Source organism: Chaetodon auriga, chromosome 5 (genome assembly GCF_051107435.1).
Source record: "Chaetodon auriga isolate fChaAug3 chromosome 5, fChaAug3.hap1, whole genome shotgun sequence".
Classification (NCBI taxonomy): domain Eukaryota; kingdom Metazoa; phylum Chordata; class Actinopteri; order Chaetodontiformes; family Chaetodontidae; genus Chaetodon; species Chaetodon auriga.
In genome coordinates, this window is record NC_135078.1 from 28922587 (window position 1) to 28942500 (window position 19914).

General features: G+C 45.9%; 3 protein-coding genes across 4 annotated transcripts in view; all 3 read left to right on the forward strand.

Moving 5' to 3' along the window:
• Nucleotides 1–176: 176 nt before the first annotated feature.
• On the forward strand, nucleotides 177–2304 carry LOC143320989 (uncharacterized). The gene is made up of 3 exons (XM_076731072.1): nucleotides 177–438; nucleotides 1494–1625; nucleotides 1769–2304. Exons 1-3 carry the CDS (start codon nucleotides 382–384, stop codon nucleotides 1907–1909), a joined length of 330 nt encoding a protein of 109 aa, XP_076587187.1. The 5' UTR covers nucleotides 177–381; the 3' UTR covers nucleotides 1910–2304.
• A 1212-nt stretch (nucleotides 2305–3516) lies between these two features.
• ercc6l (excision repair cross-complementation group 6-like) lies at nucleotides 3517–10533 on the forward strand. 2 transcript variants are annotated; one of them, XM_076731181.1, is made up of 3 exons: nucleotides 3517–3605; nucleotides 5725–5769; nucleotides 6510–10533. In XM_076731181.1, exons 1-3 carry the CDS (start codon nucleotides 3550–3552, stop codon nucleotides 10315–10317), a joined length of 3909 nt encoding a protein of 1302 aa, XP_076587296.1. In that variant the 5' UTR covers nucleotides 3517–3549; the 3' UTR covers nucleotides 10318–10533. The 2 variants fall into 2 exon arrangements, with proteins under 2 accessions (XP_076587296.1, XP_076587297.1); XM_076731182.1 differs by lacking the exon at nucleotides 3517–3605 and adding an exon at nucleotides 4174–4182.
• Nucleotides 10534–11993: 1460 nt separating this feature from the next.
• Nucleotides 11994–19914, forward strand: part of LOC143320571 (disintegrin and metalloproteinase domain-containing protein 9-like) — a 30142-nt gene continuing 22221 nt past the window's right edge. The window contains exons 1-2 of the mRNA XM_076730357.1: nucleotides 11994–12513; nucleotides 19041–19141. Of these exons, the coding sequence (XP_076586472.1) occupies nucleotides 12441–12513; nucleotides 19041–19141 (174 nt within the window). The 5' untranslated portion in view covers nucleotides 11994–12440. The remainder of the gene's footprint in view (nucleotides 12514–19040; nucleotides 19142–19914) is intronic.

Genomic DNA, 19914 nt, shown 5'->3' on the forward strand with positions numbered 1-19914 from the left:
CGGAAACTGAACAGTTTGTCTGCTGTGACCTGGAAAACAGCAGTAAATCAGCAAAGTTTAAAACATCCACAGATCCCTAATCGGTCCTGGCCTGAGAGCTCATTGAGGTGAAGGTCGTACGTGTTTTCACCGCTGAGCGGCAGCAGCGCGCCGAGTCTCACAGAGGAAGCGAAGAAGAAGAAGAAGAAGGAGAGACGTAAACAGGAAGTGCGATTTTTTCCTGGCAGCGGTCGACACAATATTTGTTTCTGTAGAGAAAATAGATCATTTAGCTGCAGTTAATGTTGTAGAGAAAGTTCTGCTGTTTTTTTTATCTTCGTCCTAACTGTCTGTTAGTTTGTGATTTTGTCGTTTATCGGTCAGTTTTGGGGTTTTTCAGTCATGTCGGGTTCAGTGAACTCAGGAGGAGAAATGACCAACGCTCAGTTATTTCAGCAGGTAAGAAAGAAAACAGAGCAGCGGCCCAAAAGCGCAGGTTCTAAACTTTGACTCCCTTTAATATTCACTCAATTAGATCATTATATATATGAGAGAGAGAGAGAGAGAGATGTTAGTCTGGGCTTAATTTGCTCCTGATAGGGTTTATAAGATTTAAAACATTTTTAATAATCCATTAAGCTTTGAGTTAAATTCATTTTCAATGTATTAACTATAATCTTTTAAGAATTGCGTAAAATGGCTCCATAAGCTTTGTGTCTGTGCACAGAACAAATGTGTCAAAATGTGGGTGTTGTTTTCTGAATGAGCTGATTTTACAGGAGAAAATGTTATTTTTATGTGATTATGATTCAAGAGCTGGTATTTCAGGATGAAGTTGATCTGTATCATTATTTGTTGGTTTGTCTTGCTTTGGCCAAGTCAGGTCAACTTTATTGTCAATGCTGCTGTATCTACAGGACATGCACAGAATTAAAATATCGTTTCCTTCAAATCCCTGGTGCAAACAGCAATAAACATGAAATATAAAATAAGAAATATAAAAGAAATATATACAAGTTAAAAGATCTAGGATGACAGAAAAAAGATCTGATTGGTTTACAATGAAAGCACAATAAATTTAGTAAAATAATAATAAAGTAGTTGATGAATATGTGCAAACTTGTATCAATTAAGTTTTTTTTATTACATTGTGTTTTTCCAGTGTTTGATTTCTATTCCGACAGGTGTCACCTCACCTTTACAGATTTATGTGTAACTCACATCAAATCACTGGCTGATTGAAAACTAATGATCATCTATCCTGACAATGTTTCAGTGATTTTTGCTGTGGAATCATTGATGTTTGATCTTCTCAGTTGTTTGATTTGCTGCTTTTCCTCTCAATGATCTGAATGTGTTTGTGATCATGTGGAGCTTTGGTCTGTTGGTTGAACTAAAAGGTGGATCTGGAAAGGAGAGCTAGAAGGTGGTGGATACGAAGGAACAAGAGGGAAAGAGCTACAACATGTAAAATCGCCACAATCCTTTTTAAAATGTCCTCCTCCCTCCTGAAGATGGCGCTGCTGCGCTGGCTGACTTCTCAGACTGAGGAGGACCGCAGGATTCTGACGTCAGTCACGGCCATGCAGGTCGGCAGGGAGCTGCTGAACCGGATCACCGGCCAGGACAAAGTGGACACTTACAAGGTACCTGCGTGTGCCTGCAGGGGGCGCTGTGTGTGAAACGCACAGGCTTATCAGGGTCTCAGCTGCGCTGCGCTGTGAGAATCCGACTGTCTCATTGTCTTTCCAAACTGACTGTGGCTCACTGAGTTTCTGTGTGTCCTCAGAGAGAGTGTATCCTGAGCATCTCAGAGTTCCTCCGTGAGAACCCGCGAGCCTCGCAGGCCACCATCAACGCCGAGGTGGAGAAAAGAGTTCTGGTTTTCGCTGCTCGAGTCCAAGCTCTGGAGACGGCTCCGATATTCTGAATGAAGCCCTCCATGTTTTAAAATTTATAAAAAATGTGAAAACCTCACCAATGTGGGCACATTTTACACCTTTATATCTGAATCTGTGGCATAATTTTATGTGTTAAAAGACTTTCTTTTATATTATAAAGTATATTTGTATAATTATTCAGTTTATGTGTCACACTTTTCATGCAAAGGAGAAACTCTGCTGGTCTGAAATGGATTTCATTTGGAAAATCAGCTCCTGTAGATTTCACCAAAAACACCTTGAAAATCTTTGAAAGTGCTTGAATTTGTTATGATGAGGTCGAGGAAACTCGGACCTCCACTGTCGTCCTGTGTGTCATCGCCTTAAAGTTGTGTTTTGATCTGAAACTTCATGATTCTTTTGAATAAACGCTTCTGGAGCCTCACCGTGCTGTTCTTCATGCAGAGACAGTCTGTCCAGGTTGAATAACATGGACTGAATATTCACTGGGAGGTGTGTGTCGCTCAGATGCAGAGTTGTGTTCAAATGAGTCCAGTCAGAGACGAAGGTGCTTCCTGTTCCATTGGCGGGATGTTTGGAAAGACTCCACACATGAAGGTGAACTTCCTCCTCCTTCCTCTGCTGATTTGATCACCAAGGTTCTCACACGGACGTCTTTCTAAATGACCAGTGCTCAGGTGTGGCAGCAGAGTAGCAGGTGATGTGTGCTCTGGTCAGCGGATGAGCGCAGAAAGAAAAGATGATTTGGGCCTTTGCTGCCTCCATTACAGTGGCAACACTGTCGCCTCACAGCAAGAAGGTCCCGGGTTCGAATCTCGCTGCGGGCACTGGGTGTGTCCTCCACCATGCTTCGGTGCCTGCTGCTCGAGGAGGGCCTTTCTGTGTGGAGTTTGCATGTTCTCCCCGTGTTCACCTGGGGTATCCTCCGTAAAAATATACCCCCACTAAAAACATGCAAGAAGATCACCACCTGACCAATGGTGACACAGAAGAATGGGTCCCCGGGCGCTGGTCTGGCTGCCCACCGCTCCTGGTCTGCCGCGGAGGAAGGACGACCAGGATGGGTCAAAGGCGGAAGACAAATTTCACCTCCGTGTGCTGTGTGCATGTGTGTGTGATAATAAAGGGGAATGTCTCCCCCTGATTCTTCTTCTTCTTCTTCAACCAACAAACCAATCATACTCTTATTTTTCTTCTTTGTTTCTTTCTGGCTGTAAATGAATGTAAACTGTAAATCATGACCATAATTTTGTTTGGGGGATATATTGATGGTGCGTATATTCAATTAATTCAAAATTTACATTTGGGTTGACGAATTTAAAGAAATTTTCAAAGCTGGAATTTCCTGAAAACCTCAAACTGAAATGGCAGAACAGCTTCCCTCTTCCTGACTCGCTCGACGATACTCATTGGCTGTGACTTGATACGGTCCCACCCACTGATATGTATGTTTTTCCTATTGGACAACCTCATCTGTGCGTCACTACAGCGTCCTCTCTGATAGGATGGAAAAATGGCGGGGGTAATTTTGTTGTTTCAAACACTGACCACAAACTTCGCAGGAGAGAGTCCCCAGGCAGCCACCGGTCTGTGTTTTATAGCTGAAAAACACACGTAAAGACCGGGTTTGGTTTGTTTTTCGTGTCTGCGAGGAGCCAACATCGTCAGGATGGATGTTTCCCAACATAACAGCGACGTTGCGGAGGTTTCTCAGAGACTGGAAAAGTAAGTAACGCTTAAGTTATCATTAATGTCGGTGTTACTAATGGCTAACAGTTAGCATCAGTGTTAATGTCCCACTGATGAACATACGGAGGGGCTAGCCGTCTCTCCTCAGGTTTGATATGTGTTTGAGGGGATTTTTTATATTGACGCTGAAAAGCACATTATATATATCTATACATATATCGATAACGACATCGATATGATTAATTAACTGGGCTCACTAATGTTAATCACCCTGGACTAGTTAAACACATTGTTTGATATCTGGTACATGTTTTAAAGTAATTACGTCGTACTTCAATCCTTCTTTTCCAGTGGTGTAAATTTAAGTCTAATTCCACACGTCTGGGTATTTCTTAAAACAGGGATTTTCTCCATTAATTTTCAGTAAAAACCCAAACCAATCCCGTCCACCCGAGCAGTTTTTTTAATCTGTCCATGTAAAAATGCAAAAGTACAATCGAAGCACTGTGAAGAGCATTTCAAACCACCAGGTGGCGACATGAACTTAACCGTGAAGCCATGTTGATCAGTCAAAACATGAGAAGAAGAAGCTGTTGCCGGTAAACGAGCTGCGGTCAGTGACTCGTCCTGTTACGTGAAATGTGCTGTGACATGAACGGTTTCCACAGACAGACGCAGTTTCTGAATGTCTGACTTTAACCAAAGTTTCGTGTTCAGGGACGTAAAACTGTTTGTGTGGTTGAAAAGCCAAAACTCATAGAGACAACTACGTTTTTACAAAACACGTGAACGAGGCAGGACTTAAGTTTAGCTGCATGTCAGACTGAAATACTTCAAGGTGCCTTTTTACTCTGTTACATTTCTGTGACAGCTTTAGTAAGTAATTACTTTTCAGATGAAGACTTGATATGAAAACACAGATTAATCAGTGTTAATCATCTGATAGTATCAGTCACATGTGAGTCGCAGGGGACATTTTAGTCCACAACCAGTACTTTGACAACATGAAGCTCATAATTTTCCTTTAGTAAAGAGTACTTTGTACCACTACATTTCGTATTGTGTTAAAATATCATGTGCTGACATTATGAGGAATTAAATGAGGATGATGTTTATTCTGCCTTCGCAACTGAAGTTTAATCTGCAAGGAAATTTCAGGATAAACCTGTCTTTTAAAAGATCACCATACTTAAACGTTGCAAAATAAAAATGAAGTCCTGTACTTTGTCGTTGAGTTATTTGATTTTATCAGTGACTGATAAAATCAGACTGAGTCTGATCTACGTTCAGTTTTCAATCAATGAAAGTAACGTGTGCAGAGTTTCCAGCTGGTGCTGGTTCACGTGTCCTTGAGGACATCATTGTCCCGGACAAAAGGGAGAAATTCCAGTTAGATATTATCTGTGTTTATGGACAGTAGGACATGAACACTGGGGGTTCTTATTGGGCTGCAGTGTAATCCCTCTGGGTGTTTGTGTGCCGTCAGTGTACGTCCACTAAAAGTGTTTGTTTTTGCCATTAACAGGCTCAGATGGTTATTCTGAGTGTCTGATAACTTGGAAAGGCTCCCTGCAGAGATAGACCTCAATGTTAAAGAGTAAGATCCCCTTTGTTTCACCTGAAAGAGCCGCCCTCACCAAAGCAACCAGACACTGTTCACCGGACATTATGACCGGGGGGATTTAAACATGCTGGACTTCAACAGATTTTCCTGGTAAAAAACAGTCATTTCCAGATAACAGAAGCTCTGTGTCTGTGACGTCTGTCCATCATGCAGTGCATTCAGTGGAGCCCCTGCAGTAGTTTTTTGTTGGTTGGTGGTCTGTTTATACACCCAGCCCCTTTTTGTTCCCCTCATATATTTTATTGTATTTGAGACAGAGATTAGTATCTTTGAAAAACCTGGACGAGTGTCGAGCACACTTTGATTCACGTGGCCATTTCCAAACATGAAACACAAAATTTAGCATCGGGGTCTTTGATTTTTGCGTTTTTTTGTAGGTGCTGTTCTTCTGTCGAGATATTAAACTTTTAAAATGGGTCGACTTTAACTGCGTCAGTGTTTTAGTAAAAATGTCTTAAAAGTGTTGCATGTGCATTGATGCAGCTTGTGTTGGATGACTGTAAATGTGAGATTCTGTCTTTGTCTCAACAGGTCTTTGTCCATGGATACAGATGACAAGATGGAAGAATACCACAGGTAGTTCTCCGAAATCAAATTGTTTGTGTTTGAAGATAGTAACAGCCTGGAAATGCCTGTTTGATTGGAACACTAACAATTAAGTTCCCTTGAAAACAAATACGTAAATATGTATTATATACAGAATTTTATTGGTTTTTGACAAAAAGACAAGTTATACATGTTGCCATCGTGTTTCAGTAACACACAGATAGAAATGAAGAAAATAAAATGAAATAGTGCCATGTTGCCACGCCCAACTTGGCTTTTTTTCCAGGTGTGTCAACCCCCCCTCTTGTCCCCATCCTCTCTTATATTTTCAATGTAAACATGTCCATAGTGCAGAAACCCCTGCATCAGCGGAATCAAGAGGCCTAGAAGCATTCCTGTACATGTGGAACGAGTACCACTTCAGCACCACCTGCAGAAGCTCGAACTGTTTTTGATGTGCTTTGATCTCGTCATGTCACAGTGAAAAACTTGTAATATTGTCAGTGTTTGTGAGTTAAAGTGCTTCACTCTGCTGTTAGCATGTCAGCTAGCTGACCCCTGCCTGATGTAAAAGTGTCTGGAATCATTCTGAGTTTTGTTTTGTCATGAGTGTGATAAATCAGCTGTTGAAACCTTATTTTATTCTGCGGCTTTATTTTTTAATCGGAATTGAACCTTGGTGTTCCTCTTGATTCATGTAGCTGTCAAGTTTAAGAACATTCAATTTTAACATTGTCTTATGAATAACTGTCATGTTTTTTTTCTTACAGATTCATTAAAGATGGTAAAGATGTTGCCAGACAAGGGGACATGAACAATGCGCTGAAGTTCTTCAAGTTGGCATACAACATTCACCAGAGTCAAAAACTTGAAAGCAGGATTAAGAAAATTGAAGAACTTATTTCGCAGAATGACTCTGAGGATGACGATGAAGAGTTTGTAGATGTAAATGGCAGCGGTTTAATGCTTTTCAAAGATTTGCATGACAAGCTTTATGACTACCAGAGAAATGGAGTGGCCTTCTTATACAGCCTCTACCGAGATGGTCTCAAAGGTGGGATCTTGGCAGATGACATGGGCCTTGGTAAAACCATCCAGGTCATATCATTCCTCTCTGGAATGTATGATAACGAGCTGGTCAAACACACACTGCTGGTCATGCCAACTTCACTAATCACAAACTGGACCAAGGAGTTTGCCAAATGGACTCCTGGCATGAGGGTCAAGGAGTTTCATGGTGCCAGCAAAGGGGAGAGGACCAGGAATTTGGAGAAAGTTCAGAGGCGAGGTGGCGTTATCATCACGACGTACACCATGCTCATGAATAACTGGCAGCAACTGTCATCATACCATGGCAGAGAGTTCACGTGGGACTATATGATCCTGGATGAGGCACACAAGATTAAAACAGCAACCACCAAAACGGCAAAGAGTGCCAGCGCCATACCTTCAAAAAACCGAGTTCTTCTCACAGGCACTCCAATCCAGAACAACCTGACAGAGATGTGGGCTCTCTTTGACTTCGCTTGCCAAGGTACTCTCCTCGGCACAGCAAAAACATTCAAAGCGGAGTATGACAACCCCATCACCCGCGCCAGAGAGAAGGATGCAACTCCAGGGGAAATGGCTCTAGGGTCCCGGATGTCTGAGAACCTCATGGCCATAATACAACCCCACTTCCTCCGCAGGACAAAATCAGAGGTGCAGAAAAACAAAGCAAACAAAGAGGGATATTCAGACAACAAGGCCAGCCATGTCCCAAACCCTCCAAAAGACTCTGGAGCTGTCATGCCCACACTGACAAGAAAGAACGACCTAATTGTCTGGACTTACCTGAGCTCTGTTCAGGAAGACATATACAGACAGTTCATTTCACTGGACCACATTAAGGAGCTGCTCATGACCAGCAGGTCACCTCTAGCTGAATTGGGCATTCTGAAAAAGCTGTGTGACCACCCAAGACTGCTCTCTGCTGCGGCCATAGCCAAGTTAGGCTTGGAGAAAAACAGCACTGAAAGCGAGCAGACTGAGGACATGGAGACAGACGCATCTCACAGCATCGCTAACGTTCCTGACGACACCTTAATATCCGAGTCTGGGAAACTCGTCTTTCTCTTTGCACTTCTTGAAAGGCTCAGACAGGAAGGCCACCGCACACTTGTCTTTGCTCATTACAGGAAAGTGCTTGACATCATTGAACGCATTCTGGGCAACAGAGGCTTCAAAGTAATGAGACTCGATGGCACAATAACACAGATTGCAGAGAGAGAAAGGCGCATCACTCTGTTCCAGACAGACGAACGTTATTCTGTCTTCCTCCTGACCACCCAGGTCGGAGGAGTCGGCATCACTTTGACGGCGGCAAACCGAGTTGTGATCTACGATCCCAGCTGGAACCCAGCAACAGATGCCCAGGCTGTTGACAGGGCGTACCGCATCGGCCAGACTGAAAATGTCGTCATCTACAGGCTGATCACCTGTGGAACAGTGGAGGAGAAGATCTACAGGCGGCAGATTTTCAAGGACTCCCTCGTCAGACAGAGTACCGGAGATAAAAAAAACCCTTTCCGCTACTTCAGCAAGCAGGAGCTGAAGGAGCTCTTCCTCCTGGAGGACACGCGGTCCTCGTCCACACAGATGCAGCTTCAGGCGCTGCACTGCAAACACAGACGGACAGACCCTGACCTGGACGAGCACATTGCTCACCTCCACGCCATGGAAATATTTGGGATCTCTGACCACGACCTCATGTTTTCCCTCAATGTCAACCATGACACAGCCCCAGAGGACCAAGAGGCGTACCACTACATTGAAGAGAGGGTCCAGAAGGCCCAGGAGCTGATGAAGGCTGAGTCAGAGTTACAGATGCAGCTGGCAGAGAGCATGGCATCAAGCACAGAACCAGCTTGGCTCAGACAACCAGTAGAGAACAAAAACAGCGAGCCGTCTCGTGAGAAAAAAATGGGAAATCCAAGACCAAGTCCTTCCTATCCACAACATGACAGCAACTGTAACAGCTCACCGATAGTGGTGGAGTTGGACCAGTCTGGTTCTGGCAAGGAAGACTGTCAACAGAATCTGAGTGACCGAATTATTGACTTAACTGTAGATCAGAGTATGACAGAAGAACAACATGTTGTAGAAGCAAGCCAAGACAAGCTTGCTGAGCAGGACCTGGATTCCCCAAAACACCAGTCTGTCAAGCAGGAGAGCAGTTATGTGGAAGCAGCAGACGCCTCTCCTCAGGAGGTGAATGAGGAGTCTTTGGTGGCCACTGATGCTGCAGCAGGTGATGCGGCCGATGCTTCAGTTCAAGAACTGATGGACGAGTCTACAGCGTCTGAGGCTGCAGCTGCCCCAACAAGTGATGCCAGCCTGGTGTACCACAGAGCAGCTGAAGATGAACTTCTACTAAATGGACCTTCACACTCAAAATATGACTCCAAGATGGATTTGCAGCGTCTGCATGGCACACCCCTGCAGAACAAAATACTTTCTGTCTCACAAGCATCCAATTCAAGCTTCAAAGCAGACACATCATCCAGAGTCAGCGCAGGCCTTGAATCCTTCCAAGGCAACTTCAATTTACAGCTTGAGGACAGTGACATGTTCTCAGACCTTGATGTTTTGGACCATCAGGAGACCGAAGCGGAGGAGAGGAAGCTGCTTTCACAACTGCAGATGGAGGGAAGTTTTGACGTAAATAAATCCCTTTCAGAGAGACATCATAAAGAAGCACTCAGGCAAAGTCTCAACAACGTCCAGTCCTCTGAGACGGACGAGTCAATGAACAATTCCATCGTTACTACCAGGAGGAAGAGAGCAGCAGTGATTTCTGAAAGTGAGGAAGAAGAATCTGATGATTCTGATAGGCAGGAGTTCAGCAAGAGACAGCTTGACAACTCCTTCCAGCTTCTTGGAGCCTCCACACCGAAATCAATGCCCTCTGGCTCCACCCCTCTCCGGTCAAGAAAGAGCATTGGAGGAAACACGTCTGTGGCCTCACAGCGGGCCCTCCTCCAGTCCTTCATTGAAGACATGAAGAACCACGACCAGGACACGGAGGATGATGATGATGATGATGATGATGATGATGATGATGATGACTTTTCAGGGAGACATTCTGATCAGGCTGAAGAGGAGAACATCATCGATTCAACCCATGATGAGTTTCAGCTGGAGGAGACCATCGGAGAGACATTAAACACAGAGGGCGAGGAGGAGGAGGAGGAGGAAGAAGAAGAAGACTCTGAGTCAGCAGATGGTGTTGATGAGTCAGGAGAGGAAATGAGCAACGACTTGGAGGAATCACCAAATGAGCCTGAGTTAGCCTCCTCCGAGAGAATGGATCAGTGCAGCGTCGACGCAAGAGCAAAGGCAAATGGCACAAAAGACGTCGTCATGTCCGAGGACGAGGGCTACGACTTCCTGGTCAGTCGAGGGAGGGCGAGCTACAACGAAGGGAAACTGGATGACGCCCTCAGCTTCTTCCTGAGAGCTATTGACATTAAACCCGGAGACCCTGAAATTCAGCTGATGACCATCCAGTTGTACCGGCAGCTGAGTCAGAGAAGCTAACTGTTCGAACGGTTCTGCAGTGGAAAACGAGCTTTTCCACAACCTGAAATTAGCAATAATGTCACATACAGACTGTTTCCTGCCTTTCAGTTCTGTACTTCAAAAACTACAACTTGTTCACACGCAGTACGAGAGCCTTTAGTCGTATTACTGTTTACTGAACTGCACCTGGTTACACGTTGAGTTTACTTTGAAGGGAAGTCTGTGTGTTTTCATTCATCCATTATGATTAAACTGGAACATTTTATTTCTCCTCATCTGTTAATTCAAGAAAACAGATTAGCTTCTATAACCTGTTCTTGTATATATTGTATTTTACAGAGAAAGTTGAAATTAAATTTTCTTATCTGTATTTGCAGTTTCTTTGGGTTCACATAGAGTTTGTCAGTGTGCAGACTGGACTGCAGAAGGTTGATGTATTTAATATTTATTCGTATTGATATATTTCTTAACTACCCATAGCTTTCCTTATTAATCTTCCTTTGTCCCAGATGTCTTCTGCCTGAGTGATGTGTTCTGTTCCAAAGTGGTCAAAACCTCAGAGATTTAATTTACTGAAATGTCAAACAACAAAGAAAAGCCTCACAATTCAGAAGCAGGAACCTGAAAAATGACTCAAACAATGAATTGATGGTTGAAGTCATCAATTAATTTTCTGTTTAATTGACTCATCAGTTCAGTTCTAACATTGATGTTAAATACTGAAGAACAGTCTTTCTCGTTTTTTAGCTTCAGCTTCAAAAGTCATTGAACACTGGACATTATTTTCTGAAATGTTTCAGCCTAAACGATTGATTTATTGTTTTTAAGCAACAGGTACAGCAATGGTTAGTTTCATTCATTCATGTCATTTCTCATTAAAAGATTTAATTGGAAATTACTTTTAGTTTAAATCTATTAAACTAACAGTTTAAAGATGTACAGTTTACCAGAGACACATGAAGGCATCACAGTCTTATTTATAGGGATTTAATTCCAGCCAATCAGTGATCACTGTTAGAACGCTTCTCTTCCATTGGCTGAAGGCTCAAACCTTTAAATGTGCGTTAGAATCAAGCGTCCTGACCTCCCGGCGGTTCCGGTGAAGGTCGAACTTTGAGCGGAACAGTTTCACCTTCCTCCTGATCAAATTCTAGTAGTTATGATGTGAACGAGGGGGCGCTCGCTTTGCTTCACTGTACAGCCAGCTTTTTCCAGCTGGACATGGTGACGTGACCAGACACTAACAGCCAATGACTTCTGCTTTAACGACGTGGACTTCAATTTAAAAGTCCTTGAAGGGCATGCTTTAAAGTTTACACTTAACACGAAAAAAAGGCGCCAAACACAAGCAAAGTCACGTTACACATGATTACGTCATTCACATGTTCATATTAATATGTTAGTTGTAGAAGATTCAATTAATAGTATAAGTGAAATGAAATAAGTTTGCTATTAATTTAATCCAATTTAAGACCTAAGGTTGCTTGACAGTACACTATACATGAAGTGAGGAATTATTTGTACTGCTTTTTGTACTACACATAAAATACTAACATAGTGTATCAGTAGACAGATAATTCAGTGAGGAATCATAACCCGCACTGTTTTTTGTTTTTTCGTCCGACTTTACCGCGTCTTTGTCGATTTATTCACGCGGGCATTACTCTTATTTTGAAGTGTGTCACAGGAACCGGGGTGTATTTCCGGTAACTTGATTCTGGTTTAGATTCCAGTCGAGTTTACAAGGAGAGAAATATCTGGTCCGCTCGGTGAGGACAGACTTTACGGAGGCTTACTTCAGCAGAGGAAACAGTCAGACACACCGTTTGTGTTTGAATCAGCAGATTTTACACCTAAAACATCAGCGGGAGACATTTTGGATCCGTCAGTTAGCTAAGAGCTCAAATAAAGCCCGCTGCTGTGACTGTGGATCATCAGCTGGGACGGGAATGGCTCGGCCGAGGAAGAAAACCACTCCCGGCCGCTTAGCATGAGGCTCTGCGGGGGGAAACGGCGGGAAGACAACGGTGAAAACTACAATAATAAGAACAAGAAGAAGAAGAACCAGAGGAGGACAGCGGTCTGTGACAGAGCTGCCCGGTGACATTTATTTTCTCCAGCAGAAGAAGAAGAGGAAGAGGATGGGAGGAAGAGTGGAGCTGCTGGAGGTCTGCTGCCTGCTGCTCCTGCTGAGCGGAACCTCACACTGCGGAGGTGAGTGCGGAGGAGAACACTGAGGGAGAGGAGGAGAAACACAGGGTGAGGAGGACAACACTGAGGGAGAGGAGGAGAAACACAGGGTGAGGAGGAGAAACAGAGGGAGAGGAGGAGAAACACAGGGTGAGGAGGACAACACTGAGGGAGAGGAGGAGAAACAGAGGGAGAGGAGGAGAAACAGGGAGAGGAGGACAACACTGAGGGAGAGGAGGAGAAACACAGGGTGAGGAGGAGAAACAGGGAGAGGAGGACAACACTGAGGGAGAGGAGGAGAAACACAGGGTGAGGAGGAGAAACAGAGGGAGAGGAGGAGAAACACAGGGTGAGGAGGAGAAACACAGGGAGAGGAGGAGAAACACAGGGTGAGGAGGACAACACTGAGGGAGAGGAGGAGAAACACAGGGTGAGGAGGAGAAACAGAGGGAGAGGAGGAGAAACACAGGGTGAGGAGGACAACACTGAGGGAGAGGAGGAGAAACACAGGGTGAGGAGGAGAAACACTGAGGGACAGAGGTGTGTGTGTGTGTGTGTGTGTGTGTGTGTGTGTGTGGTACAGTATAATGGTAGTACTACGCTGTATTTTTTCTCCAGTGTACTGTACACTGAGAATGTGTAGTACTTTCCTAAACCATAAAATGATACAGTAACCTGTGTAGTATTTTGCTGTGACACGCAGTACATGTACACGTTCGTACTGCAGTATTTGGATCAGCGTTTTGGTGTTTTTGTGTGTTTCTTGAGCTGAATGATGATTTGATTTATTCTCATTGGCTGTTGGTCCTGTTCAGGGTCACGGGGTCTCTCCCAGCATGCACTGGGGCAGAGGTGTGTTCAGCCTGCGTCAGGAGTCCACAGACTTTATGAACTTGGTATTTCGCCCGGGGCGGCGCCATGCGTCCTGCGTCAGTGTCGTTGAGTGATGAGTGTTCTCATTGGCTCGTCACTGTGAGGGTAAACACAGAACTGTGGCTGAAATGTAAAAAGAATAATATTCTCATTGTGCAGCTGCCTGTCAGACAAGATTCAGGGTCCCGCTGTCCACAGAGTGTCCTGTAGAGACAGGTGAGACAGGTGGGACAGGTGAAGGTAGAGCTGCTCCAGGTGATCAAAACTCATCACGTTACTCAAAAAGCAACTAGAGCTTCCCAAAGAGAGTAAATTATTAAAGTCGTAATGCCGTCCTCAGTCCGTTTGTCCGCCTGCCGTTCTGTCTCTCTGTCTGTCTTCAGTCCCAGGTGGACAGACGTCGACCTCACACTCAGATTCAGGCCAAACTATTGAGGATGCAGAGCAGGAGCAGCTCTCCCGCAGATATTTGATACTTGATTGGTCAGCATGTTGTGTGTGTGTGTGTGGGTTAGGGTTACTTAGGGACACTCTCAATCCTTGTCCTCGCTCAGAGACACTCTCAATCCTTGTCCTCGCTCAGAGACACTCTCAATCCTTGTCCTCGCTCAGAGACATTCTCCATCTTTGTCCTCACTCAGAGACACTCTCCATCTTTGTCCTCGCTCAGAGACACTCTCAATCCTTGTCCTCGCTCAGAGACACTCTCCATCTTTGTCCTCACTCAGAGACACTCTCAATCCTTGTCCTCGCTCAGAGACATTCTCCATCTTTGTCCTCACTCAGAGACACTCTCCCTCCTTGTCCTCACTCAGAGACACTCTCCATCTTTGTCCTCACTCAGAGACACTCTCCCTCCTTGTCCTCACTCAGAGACACTCTCCCTCCTTGTCCTCACTCAGAGACACTCTCCCTCCTTGTCCTCACTCAGAGACACTCTCCCTCCATGTCCTCGCTCTGATGGCGGTTAAACGTCTTCATGTTGAGGTGCACAGCGCTCTCGTCTGATGGTCTTTAGGTTTGAAGTCACTGCAGTGACTCAGTGTGTCTCCTGGTGGACTCACAGGAGACAAATCAAAAACAGCAAAGGACATATCCTGACGTTTAGATCAAGAACACCAGATCCTACATGTCCCAGAATGCATCTGGATAGAGGTTTTCACTGAAGCCTCCTGCCTGGTGAACGCTGTCAGTAATGTTGACGATTCTGTCGTCGAATTCCATTAAATTAAAGGTATCGTAAAAAAGTTTCCGATGGGGTGTGTGTGTGTGTGTGTGTGTGTGTGTGTGTGTGTGTGTGTGTGTGTGTGTGTGGGGCGTCACACTCAGGCAGGTTGAGCGTTAAGCAGCTTAGCATCGTTGGCCGCCGGCTCACAGCCGAGTCCTGACAGGAAGTAAACCCTGTTTAACACTCTAATGCTGTGTGTGTGTGTGTGTGTGTGTGTGTGTGTGTGTGTGTGTGTGTGTGTGTGTGTGTGTGCGCGTGTGTGTGCGCGCGTGCGTGTGTGTGACAGTGAGCTGAGATACGAACACTCAAACGTCCAGAGTCTGAATGAATCTGAGTGATCACACTTACAGGAAGCAGCAGTTACTTTCACACACACACACACACACACACACACACACACACACACACACACACACACACAGTTGGAGCAGCACTCCCTGTTTCCCTGAATGATGACTCACTCGTTTTTCTTCTCCGTGCTGAACATGAACAAATCTGCAGCTCTGAGTGACTAAATCTGCTTCCACACATTCAGAGTAGTCCAGAACTGTCCTGTCCAACAGTCTCTGAAGTTTGTCCACGTCTTATTGTCTCAGACGGTCAGGAGCTTCTCTGATAGGACGACAAATGATAAATACACTAAACTGGAGGAGGTGAGTGTGCAGGCGTCCTCTCAGGCTGCAGCTGCCTGTCAGACAGACGCAGACGACAGAGACGGAGCAGGCGCAGACCAAATGATTTATTTACAAAAAAAGGAATTAACACGAGGCGTACGGGACGGCGAGACAGACGAAGGTCAGGTCCAAAGAAATCAGTGCAAACAAACAAACAAGTCCAAAAGGGCAGATTCCAAAAGTCCAAAAACAGTGAGAGACAGCAGTGAGGGCTGCAAGGCTGGACACGAAAGACACGAGGACAAAGTGGCACAGACTGGAGGATGACACAGACCTACATCCTCAAGAGAGGGAAGACATGAGGGACAGGTGAGACAAATCAGCAGTTCCAAAGGCGGGAAAACACAGGAAGTAAAGCAAAAGACACAAGGGACAGGTCCCAAACGGGTGGAGGAGGGTCTGGAGGAGGGTCTCTGGGGCAAGTGGCCCAGGAGGAGAAGGATGGACCGCTCAGAAGGTCTGCCAGGAGGCCGGCAGCGAAGGCAGAACGCCTGTGGAGGTTGAACAGGAGGCTGGCGGTGAAGGCGGAAGCCAGCGACGTGGCTGAGGATCAGGACCAAAGATTAGCAGGAGGTCTGAGCAGGAGGCCACCAACAGGGCAGCAGGACGGGGGCTGGTGACAGGGAGGCTGTCAGGGCAGGAGGTGCAGCGAGGGAGACAGGAAGCTGATGAAACACCACAGAGGATTCGCTGCAGGACTGCAGACAGAGAACCAGCAGGTGTCAGCTGGACCACCGCCCGGGGACCAGGAGCAGATGATGGCCGCACCGCTGACCAGGAACAAGGAACCGACGTGGCGTCTGTTGACCTAGAGCTTGAGGAGACATCAGACTCAGGGACAGCGGTGCGGGAGCATACTTGGCAGGATTGACCCAGGAACTGGACAGATGTTGGCCGGGGCCCTCAGCAGGGGGACGTCCACGGCATGGGACAACGGCGAGGAGGAGGAGCTGAGAGGCATGACATTGGCGAGACAGACAGATTCCTTCCTTTCTAGTTTGATCAGACAGATCTTCTCTGATCAACATCAGTCTGATAAATCTGGAAGACCAGAGGTGAGTTGGTTCAACGATGAAACATCAAAAGACGTCAGCATCGATTTCAGGGACAGACCGACAGACCTTTTCCTCTGCGGGACCAGACAACCTGGACCCTGGTTCCTCCCATAGCACCAGCTGTTTGGACACTGGAGTCCTTTCTTCTGGGACAGACAGCAATGGACGAAGTGGAGTGGACAGTTGAAATGATTTTCTTTCACCTCTTCTCTGAGACTCTGAGTGTCCTCTCTCTGCTCGTCCATGTGGGGACGCCTCGTGTCTCCTGCTGAAGGTGTCGTTGCTGCTGTGAGCCTCAGAACGACCTGAAGTGACCTCGACATGGAGAAGTGAGAGCAGCACAGAGGAGGCGCAGGAGGGAGGAGCTTGACAGAGGATGTGATTCAGTGGGTGGAGGCCGAAGCGAAGAGTGGACAGACAGAGAGACAGTCCAGTATGAGGACAGTTTGCGGGTTCGGCTACATGGTGGAATTAAAGTTTGTCCAAACATGATTTTAGCCTCTGACAGAAAACCTTGAACTGTTGACGTTCATGACGTCACCCTCTGGCCTGACGACCTTGTTTTGAAGCCTGAAGTTTTTTAGAGCCAGAAATGACCATATTAGGACGAGAGGGCGGAGCAACACACGAGTGTGTTATAAAGAAAACTGAAGGACGCTCCTCTCAGGACAGGATTCGTCCTGGTTTCACTCTGTTAACGTCGGAGTGACCTGCTTCAGAATGAAGCTTCAGTATTAAATGTGATTCTTCTCAGAGAGGATTCAACATCTCTACAGCTTCGATTTGACAGAAAACACAAAGTATGTAAGTCCAGCAGTCGATGTCCCACAGGACACGTCTGTCAGTACATGTCCTCACAGACGCAGCAGACGAGGCTGTCCTGGAACCGCAGACCAGCCGAGCTGCAGCATGAGGCGTGGAGCTAACGTTAGCTCAGCTACGTTAGCTAAGCTAACGTTAGCTCGGGCTACGAGAGGAGAAACAGTTTCCACATCAAAGCTGCTGCTCTGGTTCTTTAAACGAGGCTGAACGTTCAGTTTCTCTGACGGTCCTCAAACACTCCAACACTGCTCCAGCTGTGGGCCACAACACGTGCTGCTAGCCACGTTAGCCACGGAACATGCTAACGACAAATTGAAAACATCCAGGCTCTAAGTCTGAAGTCCGTATCGATCGTCTTTGAGCTTCAGTTTGAAGGAAATCCATCAGCACACATGCAGACTGAGAGGTTCCCTGTTGTTGTTTAACAGAAGACAGGTGAAGATCCAATGAACTGACGGGACAAAATAAAGAATTTTTAGTTCGACTGAAACATCTGAAGGCGACTAAAATGTTAAAGTTAACTTTATTTTAATGAACTGAAAACACTGAAAGGCTCAAAGTTCATCAACTAGAACAGACAGACAGAGACAAAGAGGCAGACAGACAGAGACAAAGAGACAGACAGACAGAGACAAAGAGGCAGACAGACAGAGACAAAGAGACAGACAGAGACAAAGAGGCAGACAGACAGAGACAAAGAGACAGACAGAGACAAAGATACAGACAGAGACAAAGAGGCAGACAGACAGAGACAAAGAGACAGACAGAGACAAAGAGGCAGACAGACAGAGACAAAGAGACAGACAGACAGAGACAAAGAGGCAGACAGACAGAGACAAAGAGACAGACAGACAGGGACAAAGAGAGACAGACAGAGACAAAGAGACAGACAGACAGAGACAAAGAGGCAGACAGACAGAGACAAAGAGACAGACAGACAGGGACAAAGAGAGACAGACAGAGACAAAGAGACAGACAGGTTGATGTTACTGAGAGCTGAATGATCACATAGAAATAGAAATCCTTCAGAATAAAGGGCCACACAAACACAAGAATACACACACACACACACACACACACACACACACACACACAGAGTCATAAGTGGTGCATTGATTCTCTGACATGAGACAAACAACAGCAGCTAATCCAGCAGCGACGGGAACACCAAGACTTTATGTAACAGAGAGATGATGATGATGATGATGATGATGATGAAGAGGGGCAGGAGGAAGGTCACAGAGGTTGTCTGTGTTATTACTCCTGAAGGTTCAGTGAAAACAAGTCTTTGTCCTCCGTGTGTCAGCGGTTCATGTCCTCGTCAGAGCCCGTCCCCTCACTGCTAAGGTGTTAGCAGTTAGCCCGTAGCTCACCTGCTAGCCTGAACGCTGCAACCACAGACGTCCCACAGATGCCTTCAGGGAAAGTCCGACAATCAAGTTCCTGCTGAATCTGGAACAGAGTAGAGACTGGTTTCTGTACCACAGTGTGTGTGTGTGTGTGTGTGTGTGTGTGTGTGTGTGTGTGTGTGTGTGGATCGTAAACTCAAAAACAGGAAGTGGAACCAGAACCACAGACTTCACAGGAAGCCTAAATCTTTGAGTCCCTTCAGTTGGTTTATTGGAGCATGAAGCGTGTTGTTGCCATGGTTACGCCTGAGTGAGCCTCTGATTGGTGGAGAGGAGTGTGACCTTATCTCAGTGAAGATCAAACAGCAGAGGTGACACACTTCCTTTCTCATGATCACAGTGGACTGCTGGACAGTAACTGAATATATTTACTTGAGTACTCGACCTAAATGAGTATTTTTACCACTTTCTACTTCTGCTCTACTGCATCTCAGAGGCAGATGTTGTACTTTTCACTTCATGTCCGTCTGACAGCTGTTTCCTCCTGCAGACTCTCAGCAGACAGAACACCTCTCCTCCTATCAGCTGACCGTCCCTCGACCAATAGGAGGCAGACCGAGGCGGGACGTGGACGGAAGACCCCCCAATCAGGTACTGAGGGTTTGCTGCCAGGGTTTAGTGAGTGTGTTTGCTTTGTGTTATTTGCTGTGTGACCTCTGACCTTCAGGAAACACAGACTCAGCACAGGAGCTGCTGACCAATCGAGTGCACTTCCTGTCTGTGACCTCACTCCTGTTATCTCTCCTCACTTAAGATATGCTTCACACATCACCTCATATATTCACAGTTCAGGTTTACTTCAAATCAACATCGTTCGTCTGTCTGTGAGGTGGGGACACAGAGGCTGAGCGCGCAGCTCAAAGTGTCCCCAGTAGAACTGCAGCCGAGCAGGAAGGTTCCACCGTCACACATGAGGCCGTCTGATTCACAGGATAAGGTGGACCTGAAGCTCCTCTGCTCCACCGCTCAGTGTGAGCATGGTTCATGTCCGAGGACCACCTTAAAACACACACACACACACACACACACACACACACACACACACACACAGCAGGAATGTGTTGTTCGAGGAGGATTTAATCTGCTGTGTGTGTGTGTGTGTGTGTGTGTGTGTGTGTTTGTTTCCTCTGCTGTCATCTTCTTTCCCGCCCTGCATGCTGGAACATGTGCAACACACACACACACACACACACACACACACTGGTGAAATGTTAGCAAGCTTGGAGTGAGTGAAGGCGTATGAAAGTATGATGTTAGGGTGTGTGTGTGTGTGTGTGTGTGTGTGTGTGTGTCAGCCTGCAGCCATGTTTTCCTCTGCTGCTCTTTGTCTGATGTCTTCTTCATGTTGTTTGAAACACAGTTTT

Bases quoted from the DNA above. Each gene is read 5' to 3' on its own strand.
- LOC143320989 (XM_076731072.1), top strand. From the start codon at position 382: ATGTCGGGTTCAGTGAACTCAGGAGGAGAAATGACCAACGCTCAGTTA. The intron at 439-1,493 runs GTAAGAAAGAAA...TCCCTCCTGAAG, and splicing joins ACGCTCAGTTATTTCAGCAG to ATGGCGCTGCTGCGCTGGCT. The intron at 1,626-1,768 runs GTACCTGCGTGT...GTGTGTCCTCAG, and splicing joins ACAAAGTGGACACTTACAAG to AGAGAGTGTATCCTGAGCAT.
- ercc6l (XM_076731181.1), top strand. From the start codon at position 3,550: ATGGATGTTTCCCAACATAACAGCGACGTTGCGGAGGTTTCTCAGAGA. The intron at 3,606-5,724 runs GTAAGTAACGCT...TTGTCTCAACAG, and splicing joins GTTTCTCAGAGACTGGAAAA to GTCTTTGTCCATGGATACAG. The intron at 5,770-6,509 runs GTAGTTCTCCGA...TTTTTCTTACAG, and splicing joins AAGATGGAAGAATACCACAG to ATTCATTAAAGATGGTAAAG.